We start from the raw sequence: 19,519 nt of genomic DNA, 5'->3' as shown, positions 1-19,519 counted from the left end.
GATCATGTAACGTGTGGCCTTACTGGAAAATACGTTTGTTTCTTCACCGTCGACACTGGAGTCAATGTCCGTGTCTGGGTCCGTGTCGACCCACTGAGGTAACGGGCGCTTTAGAGCCCCTGACGGTGTTTGAGACGCCTGGACAGGCACTAGCTGAGTTGCCGGCTGTCTCATGTTGTCAACAGTCTTTTGTAACGTGCCGACACTGTCACGTAATTCCTTAAATAAGACCATCCACTCAGGTGTCGACTCCCTAGGGGTTGACATCTCTATTACAGGCAATTGCTCCGCCTCCACATCATTTTCCTCCTCATACATGTCAACACACACGTACCGACACACAGCACACACACAGGGAATGCTCTGATAGAGGACAGGACCCCACTAGCCCTTTGGGGAGACAGAGGGAGAGTTTGCCAGCACACACCAGAGCGCTATAATATGTATAGGGACAACCTTATATAAGTGTTTATCCCTTATAGCTGCTATGTAATTTATATAAGCCAAATTAGTGCCCCCCCCCCCTCTCTTTTTTACCCTGTTTCTGTAGTGCAGGACTGCAGGGGAGAGTCAGGGAGACGTCCTTCCAGCGGAGCTGTGAGGGAAAATGGCGCTTGTGTGCTGAGGAGATAGGCTCCGCCCCCTTCTCGGCTGCCTTTTCTCCCGCTTTTGATGGAAAAACTGGCAGGGGTTAAATACATCCATATAGCCCAGGAGCTATATGTGATGTATTTTTAGCCAAAAAAGGTGTTTATGTTGCGTCTCAGGGCGCCCCCCCCCCCCAGCGCCCTGCACCCTCAGTGACCGGAGTGTGAAGTGTGCTGAGAGCAATGGCGCACAGCTGCAGTGCTGTGCGCTACCTTTACTGAAGACAGGACGTCTTCTGCCGCCGATTTCTGGACCTCTTCTGTCTTCAGCTCTGTAAGGGGGCCGGCGGCGCGGCTCCGGGACCCATCCATGGCTGGGCCTGTGATCGATCCCTCTGGAGCTAATGTCCAGTAGCCTAAGAAGCCCAATCCACTCTGCACGCAGGTGAGTTCGCTTCTTCTCCCCTTAGTCCCACGATGCAGTGAGCCTGTTGCCAGCAGGACTCACTGAAAATAAAAAACCTAACTATTTTTCTAAGCAGCTCAGGAGAGCCACCTAGAGTGCACCCTTCTCGTTCGGGCACAAAAATCTAACTGAGGCTTGGAGGAGGGTCATAGGGGGAGGAGCCAGTGCACACCGGGTAGTCCTAAAGCTTTAACTTTTGTGCCCAGTCTCCTGCGGAGCCGCTATTCCCCATGGTCCTGACGGAAGTCCCAGCATCCACAAGGACGTAAGAGAAAATTGACTGTGAGGTCTCTCTTGAAACTCCATCTTGTACCCCGGAGAGATTATGCTGTTTATCCAGCTCTCTGGAGAGGTGATGGCCCATCTGTCCTGAAACCTCTCCAGTCGTGCACCCACCAGGGGAGACCCCAGGTGAGCTGGGAGACCGTCATGCCACGGTCTTCTCAGCAGGTTTTTCCTGCTTCTTGTACGTTGCCTGTGGCCTGCCTCTACCTCTGCCCCCACGTGCTTGTCCACCAAAACCTCTACCTCGGCCTCGAAAGGATTGAGATCTGAAGGAATTAAACGTTGGTCCCGAATAACCTCTTTTAGCCTGTGGCGCGCTCCTTGTATAAGGAGTGGGAAGGAATGTAGACTTTCCCGCTGTAGCCTGGGAAATCCACTTGTCCAATTCTGGGCCGAAAAGCGTATCACCCGTAAAGGGAATAGCTTCCACCGCCTTCTTAGTGTCAGAATCCCCCTGCCATTCTCTAAGCCATAAGATTCTCCTTGCTGATACAGCTGATGCGGATATGCGTGATGCAATCCTGCTAGCATCTTTAGATGCTTGACATAAATATGAAGCTGATTCACGAATGTGTTCCGCCAGATTAGTAATCTCTTCCAAACTATCTTCTTCAATAGCTTGTATAATACGACTGGCCCATGCTCCCATGGCCTTGTTAACCCAAGCACAGATGAGAGTAGGTCTCTGTGCTGCACCTGCCGCTACAAAAATCGACTTTAAGGCCGTGTCAACCTTGCGATCTGAGACCTCCTTCAATGTCGTTACATTAGGAATTGGCAGGATTGTCTTTTTTGATAATCTACCTAGAGAAGCATCCACTACCGGTGGATTTTCCCATTTATCCATTACCCCCTTAGGTAAAGGATACGTTGCCTGAAAACGCTTTGGGAATTGAAATCGCTTATCCGGTTGTTTCCAGGCTTCCTCCATCTGATTCTGGAGGGACTTGGGGATAGGAAACACTGCCGAACAAGGTTTCTGGGAATCAAATAAGTCGAATTCCTCAGGTTCTTTAACCTCCTCACCTTTAAAATCCATTATCTCCTTAACTGCCTCAATTAGGGAATCAATACCTGAGATCGCTGACTCTTCTTCTGTGGGATCAGCCTCCAGGTCAGTTTCGATTAACTCACCCTCCTCTGTATCCAGAAGGAGATTCTCTTCCGTTACCTGAACAACCGGAAGTGGTCTCTTGACTGCCTTGCGTACAATCTTGTCTGGTTGTGCGGTCGGCGTTAATCTAATCAGGAACTCTTCCATTGTCTTTGAGAACCCCGCAGCCCACTCTGATTGCTGCTTGCGCGATTCCGCCATTTCTTTGGATATTCTGTCTGTCAGGACATCCCCCCATGACGTTGATGGAGCACTGTTCCCTGGCTGCGCGCTCTTGTCTATGCAGGATTCGCACACCCCTGTACTGCCAATCCTAGTGCTCTTTTTATCACACTTCGTACACACGTAGCATGTCTTAGATGACTTGGTTGCTGCCTTAGACATGATGCTCGTTAGTTCATAATTTAAACAGAACTTTTACTCTCTATACGGGAGAATAAAGCCTGTAATATGACGGGAGTGAAGTGTTTGGAACCGGCTGTAAAATGTTGTTTTTGTTTTTTTTTTTTTTAATATGCAAATAAAAAAAATTAATAAATATTTTATATATCTATATAAAAAAACCAGCCGGTTAGCAGTCCTCACAGACCCAGCTGTCAATCAGCTACAGTGATCGGGCTGTCCACGTACTCCCTGTATTTTCCTCAGGATCTTTTATCAGAAGTCCCTTGAAAATATAAATAATACAAGTAATAATTATTTTCCACAGGAGATCCTCTTTTAAACTATATATATATATATATATATATATATATATATATATATATATATATATATATATATATATATATATATATATATATATACACATATATATATATATATACATACAAACATTAACCAGTAGAGGGAGCCTGAATCCAACCCATACTAAACTTAACCAGTAGATGGTGATGTAGTTATAAGCTATACGAGGGGGAGGGGTTAAACTTTACCTCAGGATGGCGCCTAAATGTAAAATTAAAATGGCCGCCACTCCATTTTTATGTAAAGATCGTTATAGTACATGGCGCATCTGAACACCTCTGATTTCCCCTCAGACGCTCTTCCCCTATGGCCGCTTGACGTAAATACCTAACAGATCTCCCCTACGCGCCGCACCGGGAGCACTAATTATTCCCCCGTGCGACGCATGTCTATTTTGTGCGGCTATTTCTAGTCTCGCCGCCCGGCGGAACCCTACGTAGTCATAGCAACCGGAACTGCTCGGCGCTGCCGCTGGGCGCGTAACCCCCGTTCTACAGAGGAGACGTGCTGCACCTGCCGCTACAATCTCAGAGGGGACCGGGAAAAACTAGCTAAGGTAAATATTAGCTTACTATCTAGGGCCCTTATCGACCAGTACTCACTCTGACCAGGCCCCGCCAAGGATCTCCTGCGGAGAGATGCTGATCCCTTCAACAGGGATCTTTGTCTCTCAGCCACCTCTAGGCTTTTTGTCCCCCTTTTATTAGGTTGACTCAGCCTGCAGTATTAGTTTTATTTATTTTTCTTTCAGGAGCTCCGCTCCTATGTGCTAACACCTCTAGCACAATTTTCGAAACTGAGGCATGAGGGGCGTGAAGGGGGCGGAGCCGGCTGTGCAGTCAATGCAAATTTTTGAGATTGTGCCACACCTCCGGTTCACAGACTTCACACCCCTAATGTCTAAGATGGAACTCCAGTGTCCCCTAGTGGATGAAAGAGAAATACCTGTAATTATTATTTACCATTTTCCCCTTCAGTAAGCCATGGCAGTCCTTCCAGGTTGGCATCGAAATACTGGTGGTCAGTATCCAAATGCTCAGAATACCAATAAATCCCCAAATTTTAACCCTAAACCTAACCCACCCCCTCCCAGGGCCTATCACTAACCGTCCCCTTTCACAGCCTAACCTCTAACCCTCCCCCAAGTGCATAACCTTAACCCTATCTCCAGTACTTACCATCGGGATCCTGACCGCCCTTCCAATGGGACATCACTGAGCAATACAATAGGGAGGGCCACAAACGAAAATCAAACCACATACGGTATGTGATTCAGATGTGGTTAGATTGCTGCTTACACAGAGGTAGCAGTGATAGCATTAATATGGTAATGTAACAGAGGGCATCACACACAGAAGCAGCAGCGATAGCAGTAATATGGTAATGCAACAGGGAGCATCATGCTTACATAGAAGCAGCAGTGTGAGGATACCGGTTTCCAAATCACTCAGTCACGGTGGTAGATGAAAAACCAACAGTGGTTTATTGAACAGAATGGGTTATAAACAGCTCAGCACACTTCTGTGATCCAATTCTACATGACAATTCCCTCCTGAAACTCCTGACAGAACATTACTTCTTAGTCAGTCTCCTGCCACTCTCTAACCTTCTCTCCCAGATCTCTGTCACCTCCCCTGTTTGCCATTATCAAAACCTTTGTCTTTCCTACCATAAGGCGACACCCCCAGACCAGTTTCAGAGCAAACCTACTTTCACATGTCCAGGCATGTCCCCTAGGCCACAATAGATGTTAACTAAATTAACTTTACTTAATCTGATTGTGTGGCCTGGAATCCATTGTGTGGGGAAGAATGAGGGGGGTGTATGGCCTGACATCTGAGACTGGCTGTATCTACCCAACAGCAAATACACAGGTTATCTGATCAGTCACATGGGGGAAACATTATTTTACAACTATAACACAATAACCATTACATTCATATATATACATCGAAAACATAACTGTACCCTTGTAACAATAACATCATACAATATAATACAATATTGCCTAACATATAACTAATAACATATTGGCAATTGGTGAAGTCCATGTGTAGGACCAGGGCTAGGAAAGTAACCACGTGTCTTTTACCACTGAGCGACACGACGCGCCCGCTGTGTCATCACATGTCATCACATTACCTTCCCCTACTTTCTCGCCCTGTGTCCTAAGTAGCTTAAGCTTGCTGAGCGCAGTGATGCTCTTCTACATCAGACAGTCTGTGCCCCATCATAACCATGACTGGATGGTTTCTCTTGTGGGTCTGGTGGTTTTTGTGAATAGCATTTTACAGTTTGTAGGGAGCCCACCAGCGTCCCAGGTCCAAAGTCTGTGGTAATGGTCATGAGGCTTGTGTGGGAATTTCTTTCCCCGGTCTGGTGGGTGCGTGGCCCACAGTACATAAATCAATACAGTCTTACCAGGGTCCGGTGGAAACGTGATCAGCAGTCCATAGTTCTTGTATTTCCCCCCGGTGTCCCATCCAAATACATTAATCAAAGTCCCCTTTGTAGACAGCCGCTGGGTTGGGGTAACAGCATGTGCAACAGTATAATTCAGTAAGTCCAATAACTGCACCTGGGGACTTAATAATTCCCCTACACCCAACTGGGTAACCTCACATTTCAGATGGTCACAATTTTCCTCCATAAACAAAATCTGATCTCTGGGGCCCTCACTCTCCAACAATGTATTCCCTGGGAACCCCACTTCCATCACCTCTGGTGCATCAGGACAGTGGCTTCCCTCCCCCCCAACATTAACCACGGGTATGGTAATTGTCAGGGCACAATGGGGATTCCTTCATGCCAGAAGTTTCTTCTGTGCTATCCTGGGTAAATGCTTCCTCCAGCCTGGCTGGCTAGGTAACTTGTGGGATCCTACTCTGAGTCTTGTATGCTTTGGCCTGGAGTACAATCTGCTCAGCTTCCTTGTGTGTACCCACCAACTCGACCCTCGTTGTACTGGAACATGGATGTAGGTTCACAGGGACAGTAGCATTACCTTCTCCATTCACTGCTACATGTCCTGGCTGATCATCATTGATCTGGTTAGAGTCAGTAATTTCACCTTGCACACACTGCCAGTCCAAAACACATTCAGGTGCCCTATAGTAGAGCAACATGTTCCCTTCCAGTTCCTGAGCTGATGCTATTTTTACCATGTCTGATACCTGGATTTTCTCTGAGTCACAGGGAAGATTCTGGCATTCAGACTGCAGCTCCTTACCATCAAGTTGAACAGACCTCCAGAATCTTCTGGGAGAGATACAATAGCTGGGGATACACTGGGCCCTTCCTGAACATCCTTTTCTGAAAATAACTGGGGCAGCCATGAACATAGCTTCACAATAGGCCTCCCTCAGCCGAATATGCTGATCAGCCTGAAGTGAGAGACTGTCTGCACTAGCCATGCTTATAGTTGGGACATTACCACCTACTGCTGCCCTCGCAGAGATCTCCTCTTCCACCTCTGCCAATGGGAAGGCATAGTGCATCTTCTCCTGGGGTGTTTGGATGACAGACCCCACTTCCTTCTCATTCTCAGTAGCCTCCCCCAAACACAACACTGTAAATGGCTCAATAGACAGGACTGGTTGGTGTTCACCTGAAGGATTCCCTGGGAGGCTCTGTTGCTCAAGTGGTGGTCGGGTGATAGTGGCAACTTCTTCCTCAATGTCTCGCTGGCACTCTGAGATGGTTTCTATATCCTCCAAACCTGCAAATGGCCAGTTGTAACACAGCTCAGGCCGGTCACTGAGTGTTTCACTGTGACATTCCCCCAGGGAGAAGAGAACGGGTTGCAGACAGTGCTTCCTTGCATCCACCTGGTCAAGGTCATCCTTTTCCAGTGTAACATACTGGGCAGACAGTTCTTGACACTCTCTCACTAAGTCCTCATCCTCCATCTCAGCAAAAGGGAAGTTGTAGTGCAGTTCCTCCTGGGGTGCCTGGATTGTGCTCACTGTTGTCTTCACTTCGTGTGCTTCCTTCCGTATTGACCACTGGGCAACTTCTTCCCTTCCCCGATCCAATGCCACTTCCTCTGGCTCTGTCCGGGAAGGCAATTTACTCTGCATTTGCCCTTCCGTCTCTGTATATTGTATCCTTTGTGTCATTTGGGCCACTGTGGCGATCACTTCCTCCCTGAATTCCTCAAACTCTGGCTCCCCCAGCAGATTCCATGTGGCTGCTTCACTTCTGCAGTGCATGAACGCATTCCCCAGATGACACAACTTGTCCTGTATGCTGGATACTCTCCACCTGCTGATTTCCCACTGAGCTTCATTCCAGTACTCCCAAATGTACTGCATTTTGGTAACTATAAATAAAAGATCCGGCTTCCCAGCCTGCAGATATGCTGACAAACTTCCAACCACAAGCTCCACTGCCCTGGTTCCATTACTGGTCTCCTCCGCTGAGGCCTGGACCATATCCTCTTCTTCCTCCTTATCACAAGGGTGCTCAACGTCCCATTGAGCCAGTTTTCCAATTAGGGATTCCTTGGTATCCACTGTATTGATTACAATTTTTCTTCCATGACAGAGTCCTTGCAGGACTCCCTTCTTGATGTCTTTGTAATATTGTGCTGCTGCCTCCAATCTGCTGTAATATCTTGCATCCATGCTTGTAACCTGAGTGATCACTCTGCTTGCCACCAAATGTGAGGATACCGGGTTCCAAATCACTCAGTCACGGTGGTAGATAAAAAACCAACACTCCTGCCACTCTCTGACCTTCTCTCACAGATCTCTCTCACCTCCCCTGTTTGCTATTATCAAAACCTTTGTCTTTCCTACAATAAGGCGACACCCCCAGACCAGTTTCAGAGCAAACCTACTTTCACATGCCCAGTCATGTCCCCTAGGCCACAATAGATGTTAACTAAATTAACCTTACTTAATCTGATTGTGTGGCCTGGAATCCATTGTGTGGGGAAGAATGAGGGGGTTGTATGGCCTGACATCTGAGACTGGCTGTATCTACCCAACAGCAAATACACAGGTTATCTGATCAGTCACATGGGGGAAACATTATATTACAACTATAACACAATAACCAATACATTCATATATATACACATCAAAAACATAACTGTACCCTTGCAACAATAACATCACACAATATAATACAATATTGCCTAACATATAACTAATAACATATTGGCAATTGGTGAAGTCCATGTGTAGGACCAGGGCTAGGAAAGTAACCACGTGTCTTTTACCACTGAGCGACACGACGCGCCAGCTGTGTCATCACAAGCAGCTATAGCAGTAATATGGTAATGCAGCAGGGGGCATCACACTTACATAGAAGCAGCAGCGATAGCACTTATATGGGAATACAGCAGAGTGCATCTCACATAGAAGCAGCAGTGATAGCAGTAATATGGTAATGCAACAGGGGGCATCACATTTACATAAAAGCAGCAGTGATAGCAGTAATATGGTAATGCAACAGGGGACGTCACACTTACATAGAAGCAGCAGCGATAGCAGTAATATGGTAATACAGCAGGGGGCGTCATGCTTACATAGAAGCAACAGTGATAGCAGTAATATGGTAATGCAACAGGGGGCGTAACACTTACATAGAAGCAGCAGCGATAGCAGTAATATGGTAATGCAGTAGGGGGCGTCACTTACATAGAAGCTACAGCAACAGCAGTAATACAGTAATGCAGCAGGGGGTGTCACACTTACATAGAAGCAGCAGTGATAGCAGTAATATTGTAATGCAGCAGGGGGCGTCACACTTACATAGAAGCAGCAGCGATAGCAGTAATATGGTAATGCAGCAGGGAGCGTCACGCTTACATAGAGGCAGCAGCGACAGCACTAATATAATAATGCAGCAGGGGGCATCACACTTACAAAGAAGCAGCAGCGATAGCACTAATACAGTAATGCAGCAGGGGGCGTCACACTTACATAGAAGCAGCAATAGCACTAATACGGTAATGCAGCAGGGGCGTCCCAATTACATAGAAAAAGCAGCGATAGCAGTAATATAGTAACGCAGCAGGGGCGTCACACTTACATAGAAGCAGCAGCGATAGTAGTAATATAGTAACGCAGCAGGGGCATCACACTTACATAGAAGCAGCAGCGATAGCACTTATATGGGAATACAGCAGAGTGCATCTCGCATAGAAGCAGCAGTGATAGCAGTAATATGGTAATGCAACAGGGGGCGTCACACTTACATAGTAGCAGCAGTGATGATAGTAATATGGTAATGCAACAGGGGGCGTCACACTTGCATAGAAGCAGCAATAGCACTAATACGGTAATGCAGCAGGGGCGTCCCAATTACATAGAAAAAGCAGCGATAGCAGTAATATAGTAACGCAGCAGGGGCGTCACACTTACATAGAAGCAGCAGCGATAGTAGTAATATAGTAACGCAGCAGGGGCATCACACTTACATAGAAGCAGCAGCGATAGCACTTATATGGGAACACAGCAGAGTGCATCTCACATAGAAGCAGCAGTGATAGCAGTAATATGGTAATGCAACAGGGGGCGTCACACTTACATAGTAGCAGCAGCGATAGCACTAATATAGTAATGCAGCAGGGGGCGTCACACTTACATAGAAGCAGCAATAGCACTAATACAGTAATGCAGCAGGGGCGTCCCAATTACATAAAAGAAGCAGCGATAGCAGTAATATAGTAACGCAGCAGGGGTGTCACACTTACATAGAAGCAGAAGCGATAGTAGTAATATGGTAATGCAGCAGGGGGCGTCACTTACATAGAAGCTGCAGCAATAGCAGTAATATGGTAATGCAGCAGGGGGTGTCACGCTTACATAGAAGCAGCAGTGATAGCAGTAATATGGTAATGCAACAGGGGGAGTCACACTTACATAGAAGCAGCAGCTACAGCAGTAATATGGTAATGCAGCAGGGGGCATCACACTTGCATAGAAGCAGCAGCGATAGCACTTATATGGAATACAGCAGAGTGCATCTCACATAGAAGCAGCAGTGATAGCAGTAATATGGTAATGCAACAGGGGGCATCACACTTACATAAAAGCAGCAGCGATAGCAGTAATATGGTAATGCAGCAGGGGGCGTCACGCTTACATAGAAGCAGCAGCGATAGCAGTAATATGGTAATACAGCAGGGGGCGTCACGCTTACATAGAAGCAGCAGTGATAGCAGTAATATGGTAATGCAACAGGGGGCGTCACACTTACATAGAAGCAGCAGCGATAGCAGTAATATGGTAATACAGCAGGGGGCGTCACTTACATAGAAGCTGCAGCAATAGCAGTAATATAGTAATGCAGCAGGGGGTGTCACACTTACACAGAAGCAGCAGTGATAGCAGTAATATTGTAATGCAGCAGGGGGCATCACACTTACATAGAAGCAGCAACAATAGCACTAATATGGTAATGCAGCAGGGGGCGTCACACTTACATAGAAGCAGTAATAATAGCAGTAATATGGTAATGCAGCAGGGGGCGTCACACTTACATAGAAGCAGCAGCAATAGCACTTATATTGTAATTCAGCAGGGGGCGTCACACTTACATAGAAGCAGCAGTGATAGCAGTAATATGGTAATGTAGCAGGGGGCGTCACACTTACATAGAAACATCAGCGATAGCACTAATATAGTAATGCAGCAGTGGGCATCACTCCTACATAGAAGCAGCAGCGATAGCACTAATATACTAATGCAGCAGGGGGCATCACTCTTACATAGAAGCAGCAGCGATAACACTAATATAATAATGCAGCAGGTGGCGTCACACTTACATAGTAGCAGCAGCGATAGCAGTATTATGGTAAAGCAGCAGGGGGCGTCACACTTACATAGAAGCAGCAGCAATAGCAGTAATATGGTAATACAGCAGGGGGCGTCACACTTGCATAGAAGCAGCAGCAATAGCACTATTATGACCTGAACTCCTGTACACTACTTTCTGAGAGTGTTACCATGTTGGCAGCCAGCATCCAGTTCCATCCATCTGTCCAGTGCAGTCTCTACTGTTTCAAGTTCGGTTGGATTCAATCCGGTTCCATCCATCTTTCTGGGTAAAGAGTTTATGCCAGTTTGTCCCAGTAAAGGATTTCCATCTTCTAGTCTCAAAAATAGACCAGTCTGTGACTGTGTCTATTTTCTCATAAACAAGTTCAGGGTCCACAGCTTCTGCAAACAACATAGGAGCCTCAACTTCTGATGGGAATTACAGTACTTCAATCCCAGCTTCCAGTACCTTACTTTAGGATGGGTCTTCAAGTGATAACATGAAGATCAGTTCAAAAGGAGCACAAGAAATTTAGTATTCCATGGATACTTCAAGTTTGCCAACTCCTTCCTCTCCTGCTTCCAGTATCATTCAAGCAGCTAACTCTCTGTCTATTGATCAGTCTACTAAGTCTTCATCTGAAGTTCATCTGTTTACCTCGAGGAAGAGTTAACCCAATAACATGCTTTGGCACGTCAATACCGATGACTGTCCGAATCCATCATTGCGAACTCCTCCGCAGCATCATTACCTGTGCAAATACCAGGGTATCAAAGACTTCCAAATTGTTAAGAAATACTGCAAAACCAGTTAAAAAACAATAGCCTGCTGATTTAAGAGTTCACTACATTTCCTTTGATTCCACTTCTGGTTCCTCGTGTAGTTCCAAATTAATTGAAGCACAGTCTGACATAGAAGCTCTCTGCGCTAATGTGAAGATTTCCATACTCACTCTGGACTTGGACTCAGAACCTGGCAGTGAATTTGTTGATGACTCAAGCTACATTATGGGTGGAACCATTCTTCCAAGCCATGTCTTCTCTCAGGAAGAGAATTCTATTTACAGTGATGGTCAATGGTCCACTTGTTCGGATGACAAAAGTCTTACTTCTGAAGATGAAGATTGAGAAGACTTCTCGGAATCCAGTTTGAGTTTGTCTCCCAGTTCTTCTAGATTCCATTTCTTTTGTTTCCATGTAAAAATTCTTCTTCAAGAATTTCCTAAGTTTCAAGATGGGTGTCCAGACTTCACCCATGAAGAGGAAGGGTACTGTCACAATCCGGACTGAATTTCTCAAGTTCTATGACTTACCTCTGCCATCACTCCTGCAGTTCAGAAATGTAGATTTGCATCTGGCGCTGTCACTCACCAAAGTGAATGCAGCTGAACTCTGAGGGATGATCCCAACCCCTCCATAAAGAATATACAAACAAAATGAGACAGCGCTTCCCACTTTGGTTTTAAACTTTTTTATATATGTAAAGATAGTCACAAAAATACAAATACAGACAAAAAGATATCAGCCAGTATCACACTAATAAAATGCTGATTAATATAATTGAAATTTAATCATAAAATATATATACCAATTGACTCAAGATCTATCCAAAACTTTGAAACAACTCATTCCCCTGTTCACTGGGGTATGAATGAAAACAGTTCACCGGCCGGTAAGTGGAGGTTGTGAGCCACACACCCGGTATTGCAGTGGGTGAAATAGATTCTCCTAACTCACAACACCTGTCGTTGTCCCTCACAAACGCGTTTCTCCGCCTCAGGGTCCGTTTTCAGCGGCTTCATCAGTGTCCGATGAAGTTTTCATTCATACCCCAGTGCACAGGGGAATGAGTCGTTTAAAAGTTTTGGTTACCATTTGAAATATATGCTGCTAACTTGTGCAGCCAGAAAGGATAAAATCTATGCTGAGTGCTTTGGCTAAAGGTGCTCTAATCCTGGATCAATGCAAGATGTGGGTTTACCTATTTCATTAACTTTGCTTCTGTCCTTTGGCAATTGGGCTGCCAGTCTTTGCAGTCTTATAGGAAATTATTTATATCATTTCTGCTTCATCCATTTGGGCTGAAAGAACTTTGTGTGGCTACATAACAATACTAACTTTGCCATATATCCTTTAAATAGGGATGATTGGAAGGCTGCTTGGATAAAAGGAATGCATGCTTGTTTACAGGTGCCTACTAATCCATTGTGCTAATTATCTGGACTTTTAACACAGTGCTTTCCATCTTTTGCACTTTATAATATAAGCCTTTTTATTATATTGTTAGGGCATTTATGTGCATGAATTATTATTAGTACAATATCAATGCAAGTATTAAATGATATAATATTAATTTGAGTGCAAGCCTTTTTAGGATAGATCATGAATCAATTGGTATATATATTTTATGATTAAATTTCAATTGTATTAATCAGCATTTTATTAGTGTGATACTGGCCGGTATCTTTTTGTCTGTATTTGTATTTTTGTGACTATCTTTACATATATAAAAAAGTTTAAAAACAAAGTGGGAAGCGCTGTCTCATTTTGTTTGTATAGTCCTGCAGTTCAGTCTATCCTACATGCTGGGTTTTAGCCAGCACACCTGATCCAAGTACAACCTGACTTGACTGCTTTCAGCATACAACTGCAGTCTGCGCACTCACTCCTGATTAGCCACCTGAATAGGAATTGGATAGATGTCCACCCTGTTGCCTTGCCCTTTGGTCCAAAATATTACCGCTTCTCGAGCAGAGTGGGCTCTTATATTTCTGGGGACACATTTCTCGTATGCCTGTAGGACAACTTCTCTGATCCAACTAGGGGAATAGGCTGAGGGCCTGCTGGAACCACAGATACCATTCTGTACATCTCAGACTATGTGTCCTCCATAATTACACAATGATCACTCTCACACAACTCAGTGAAGGGATTCTCCTTACCAGCCACCGGTTGCGGGTAAAACAATATAAAAGGTCAATATGACATGTAGAGGCTATTTCAGAAAGCTGTATTGGTTCTTTCTCAGAGATATTTAGAAAGGATTCCTTGCTCCATAGCACCTGTAACTCTGCAACCCTTCTGGTGGATATAATTGTCATCAGAAGCACAACTTCAGTCTTATCCATCCCAGAGAGATTGCCTATAGTTATATAAAATAAGATTTTACTTACCGATAAATCTATTTCTCGTAGTCCGTAGTGGATGCTGGGACTCCGTAAGGACCATGGGGAATAGCGGCTCCGCAGGAGACAGGGCACAAGAATAAAAGCTTTAGGATCAGGTGGTGTGCACTGGCTCCTCCCCCTATGACCCTCCTCCAAGCCTCAGTTAGGATACTGTGCCCGGACGAGCGTACATAATCAGGAAGGATATTGAATCCCGGGTAAGACTCATACCAGCCACACCAATCACACCGTACAACTTGTGATCTGAACCCAGTTAACAGTATGATAACAACGAAGGAGCCTCTGAAAAGACGGCTCACAACAACAATAACCCGATTTAGTTAACAATAACTATGTACAAGTATTGCAGACAATCCGCACTTGGGATGGGCGCCCAGCATCCACTACGGACTACGAGAAATAGATTTATCGGTAAGTAAAATCTTATTTTCTCTGACGTCCTAGTGGATGCTGGGACTCCGTAAGGACCATGGGGATTATACCAAAGCTCCCAAACGGGCGGGAGAGTGCGGATGACTCTGCAGCACCGAATGAGAGAACTCCAGGTCCTCCTCAGCCAGGGTATCAAATTTGTAGAATTTAGCAAACGTGTTTGCCCCTGACCAAGTAGCTGCTCGGCAAAGTTGTAAAGCCGAGACCCCTCGGGCAGCCGCCCAAGATGAGCCCACTTTCCGTGTGGAATGGGCTTTTACAGATTTTGGCTGTGGCAGGCCTGCCACAGAATGTGCAAGCTGAATTGTACTACAACTCCAACGAGCAATAGTCTGCTTAGAAGCAGGAGCACCCAGCTTGTTGGGTGCATACAGGATAAACAGCGAGTCAGACTTTCTGACTCCAGCCGTCCTGGAAACATATATTTTCAGGGCCCTGACAACGTCAAGTAACTTGGAGTCCTCCAAGTCCTTAGTAGCCGCAGGCACCACAATAGGTTGGTTCATGTGAAAAGCAGAAACCACCTTAGGGAGAAATTGAGGACGAGTCCTCAATTCTGCCCTGTCAGAATGAAAAATTAAGTAAGGGCTTTTATATGATAAAGCCGCCAATTCTGACACACGCCTGGCTGAAGCCAGGGCTAACAGCATCGTCACCTTCCATGTGAGATATTTTAAGTCCACAGTGGTGAGTGGTTCAAACCAATGTGACTTAAGGAACCTCAAAACAACATTGAGATCCCAAGGTGCCACTGGAGGCACAAAAGGAGGTTGTATATGCAGTACCCCTTTTACAAATGTCTGAACTTCAGGTACTGAAGCCAGTTCTTTCTGGAAGAAAATCGACAGGGCCGAAATTTGAACCTTAATGGACCCTAATTTTAGGCCCATAAACAGTCCTGTTTGCAGGAAATGGAGGAAACGACCCAGTTGAAATTCCTCTGTAGGGGGCTTCTTGGCCTCACACCACGCAACATATTTTCGCCAAATGCGGTGATAATGTTTTGCGGTTACATCCTTCCTGGCTTTGACCAGGGTAGGGATGACTTCATCTGGAATGCCTTTTTCCTTCAGGATCCGGCGTTCAACCGCCATGCCGTCAAACGCAGCCGCGGTAAGTCTTGGAACAGACAAGGCCCCTGCTGGAGCAGGTCCTTTCTTAGAGGTAGAGGCCACGGGTCTTCCGTGAGCATCTCTTGAAGTTCCGGGTACCAAGTCCTTCTTGGCCAATCCGGAACCACGAGTATCGTTCTTACTCCTCTCCTTCTTATGATTCTCAGTACTTTTGGTATGAGAGGCAGAGGAGGGAACACATACACTGACTGGTACACCCACGGTGTCACCAGAGCGTCCACCGCTATTGCCTGAGGGTCCCTTGACCTGGCGCAATATCTGTCTAGTTTTTTGTTTAGACGTGATGCCATCATGTCCACCTTTGGTTTTTCCCAACGGTTTACAATCAGGTGGAAGACTTCTGGGTGAAGTCCCCACTCTCCCGGGTGAAGGTCGTGTCTGCTGAGGAAGTCTGCTTCCCAGTTGTCCACTCCCGGAATGAACACTGCTGACAGAGCTATCACATGATTTTCCGCCCAGCGAAGAATCCTTGCAGCTTCTGCCATTGCCCTCCTGCTTCTCGTGCCGCCCTGTCTGTTTACGTGGGCGACTGACGTGATGTTGTCCGATTGGATCAATACCGCCTGACCCTGAAGCAGGGGTTTCGCTTGACTTAGGGCATTGTAAATGGCCCTTAGTTCCAGAATGTTTATATGAAGAGATGTTTCCATGCTTGACCACAAGCCCTGGAAATTTTTTCCCTGTGTGACTGCCCCCCAGCCTCTCAGGCTGGCGTCCGTGGTCACCAGGACCCAATCCTGAATGCCAAATCTGCGGCCCTCTAGTAGATGAGCACTCTGCAGCCACCACAGAAGAGACACCCTTGTCCTTGTCGACAGGGTTATCCGCTGATGCATCTGAAGATGCGATCCGGACCATTTGTCCAGTAGATCCCACTGAAACGTTCTTGCATGGAATCTTACGAATGGAATTGCTTCGTAAGAAGCCACCATTTTTCCCAGGACCCTCGTGCACTGATGCACTGACACCTGGCCTGGTTTTAGGAGGTTCCTGACTAGCTCGGATAACTCCCTGGCCTTCTCCTCCGGGAGAAACACCTTTTTCTGGACTGTGTCCAGAATCATTCCTAGGAACAGTAGACGTGTCGTTGGAATCAGCTGCGATTTTGGAATATTTAGGATCCACCCGTGCTGACGTAACACTACCTGAGATAGTGCTACTCCGACTTCTAACTGTTCCCTGGACCTTGCCCTTATCAGGAGATCGTCCAAGTAAGGGATAATTAAGACGCCTTTTCTTCGAAGAAGAATCATCATTTCGGCCATTACTTTGGTAAAGACCCGAGGTGCCGTGGACAACCCAAACGGCAGCGTCTGAAACTGATAATGACAGTTTTGTACTACAAACCTGAGGTACCCTTGGTGAGACGGGTAGATTGGGACGTGGAGATAAGCATCCTTGATGTCCAGAGACACCATATAGTCCCCTTCTTCCAGGTTTGCTATCACCGCTCTGAGTGATTCCATCTTGAATTTGAACCTCTTTATGTAAGTGTTCAGGGATTTCAGATTTAAAATTGGTCTCACCGAGCCGTCCGGCTTCGGTACCACAAACAGCGTGGAATAATACCCCTTTCCCTGTTGTAGGAGGGGTACCTTGATTATCACCTGCTGGGAATACAGCTTGTGAATGGCTTCCAAAACTGCCTCCCTGTCGGAGGGAGACTTTGGTAGAGCAGACTTCAGGAACCGGCGAGGGGGAAACGCCTCGAATTCTGCTTGTAAAGCCCCAGCGTCATGCTGAAGACTTGGCAGAAGCAGGGGAGGGCTTCTGCTCCTGGGAAGCGGCTGCATGGTGCAGTCTTTTTCCCCTTCCTCTGCCCCGGGGCAGGAAGGAATGGCCTTTAGCTCGCTTGTACTTATGGGAACGAAAGGACTGAGTTTGAAAAGACGGTGTCTTTTTCTGCTGATGTGAAGTGACCTGGGGTAAAAAGGTGGATTTTCCAGCCGTTGCCGTGGCCACCAGGTCCGATAGACCAGCCCCAAATAACTCCTCCCCTTTATACGGCAATACTTCCATATGTCGTTTGGAATCCGCATCGCCTGACCACTGTCGCGTCCATAACGCTCTTCTGGCAGAAATGGACATAGCACTTACTCTTGATGCCAGGGTGCAAATATCCCTCTGTGCATCACGCATATATAGTAATGCATCCTTCAAATGCTCTATAGTTAACAGTATATTGTCCCTATCCAGGGTATCAATATTTTCAGTCAGGGAATCCGACCACGCGACGCCAGCACTGCACATCCAGGCTGAAGCGATTGCTGGTCGCAGTATAACACCAGTATGTGTGTATATACTTTTAAGAATATTTTCCAGCCTTCTATCTGCTGGTTCTTTGAGGGTGGCCGTATCAGGAGACGGTAACGCTACTTGTTTAGATAAACGTGTGAGCGCCTTATCTACCCTAGGGGGTGTTTCCCAACGTGTCCTAACCTCTAACGGGAAAGGATATAGTGCCAATAATTTTTTAGAAATTAGCAGTTTTTTGTCGGGGGAAACCCACGCTTTATCACACACCTCATTTAACTCATCTGACTCAGGGAAAACTATTGGTAGTTTTTTCACACCCCACATAATACCCTTCTTTGTGGTACTTGTAGTGTCAGAAATGTTCAATGCTTCCTTCATTGCCGTGATCATGTAACGTGTGGCCCTACTGGACATTACGTTTGTCTCCTCACCGTCGACACTAGACTCAGTATCTGTGTCTGGGTCTGTGTCGACCCACTGAGGTAACGGGCGTTTTAGGGCCCCTGACGGTGTCTGAGACGCCTGGACAGGCACTAATTGATTTGCCGGCTGTCTCATGTCATCAACCGTTCTTTGCAAAGTGCTGACATTATCACTTAATTCTTTAAATACGATCATCCAGTCAGGTGTCGACTCCCTAGGAGGTGACATCACTAACCCAGGCAATTGCTCCGCCTCCACATCATTTTCCTCCTCATACATGTCGACACACACGTACCGACACACAGCACACACACCGGGAATGCTCTGATAGAGGACAGGACCCCACAAGCCCTTTGGAGAGACAGAGGGAGAGTCTGCCAGCACACACCAAGCGCTATATATATATATATATATATATATATATATATATATATATATATATATATATATATATATATATATATATACAGGGATAACCTTATATAAGTGTTATTCCCTTATAGCTGCTGTTTATATAGTTTTTAGCTGCCAATAGTGCCCCCCCTTCTCTTTTTTACCCTGATTCAGTAGCAAGTCTGCAGGGGAGAGTCAGGGAGCCGTCCTTCCAGCGGAGCTGTGAGGGAAAATGGCGCTTGTGTGCTGAGGAGATAGGCTCCGCCCCTTCATAACGTCCTTATCTCCCGCTTTTTCTGTAAAAAATGGCAGGGGTTAAAATACATCCATATAGCCCAAGAGCTATATGTGATGTATTCTTTAGCCAACCTAAGGTATTATCTGTTATATTGCGTCTCAGGGCGCTCCCCCCCTACGCCCTGCACCCTCAGTGACCGGAGTGTGAAGTGTGCTGAGAGCAATGGCGCACAGCTGCGGTGCTGTGCGCTACCTTAGTCTGAAGACAGGATCGTCTTCTGCCGCCGATTTCACCGGACCTCTTCGCTCTTCTGGCTCTGTAAGGGGGCCGGCGGCGCGGCTCCGGGACCCATCCAGGCTGAACCTGTGATCGTCCCTCTGGAGCTAATGTCCAGTAGCCTAAGAAACCCGATCCACTCTGCACGCAGGTGAGTCCGTTTCTTCTCCCCTTAGTCCCACGATGCAGTGAGCCTGTTGCCAGCAGGACTC

At 46.3% G+C, this 19,519-nt stretch overlaps 1 protein-coding gene across 10 annotated transcripts in view; it reads right to left on the bottom strand.

Annotated features, from left to right (window-relative positions):
• The window catches only part of LOC135056993 (gastrula zinc finger protein XlCGF26.1-like), an 88,673-nt gene that overhangs the window by 10,811 nt on the left and 58,343 nt on the right, over positions 1–19,519 (bottom strand). The window contains exon 2 of one of the 10 annotated variants that reach the window (XM_063962831.1): positions 11,157–11,370. The exons of 8 other annotated variants lie outside the window; for them this stretch is intronic. In XM_063962831.1, the coding sequence (XP_063818901.1) occupies positions 11,157–11,247 (91 nt within the window). In that variant the 5' untranslated portion in view covers positions 11,248–11,370. Of the gene's footprint in view, positions 1–11,156; positions 11,371–13,910; positions 14,078–19,519 lie in introns of those variants that run through there. One more of the 10 variants, XM_063962832.1, reaches the window with a different exon arrangement.

Source organism: Pseudophryne corroboree, chromosome 3 (genome assembly GCF_028390025.1).
Source record: "Pseudophryne corroboree isolate aPseCor3 chromosome 3, aPseCor3.hap2, whole genome shotgun sequence".
Classification (NCBI taxonomy): Eukaryota; Metazoa; Chordata; class Amphibia; order Anura; family Myobatrachidae; genus Pseudophryne; species Pseudophryne corroboree.
This window is presented reverse-complemented; position numbering and strand designations above follow the sequence as displayed.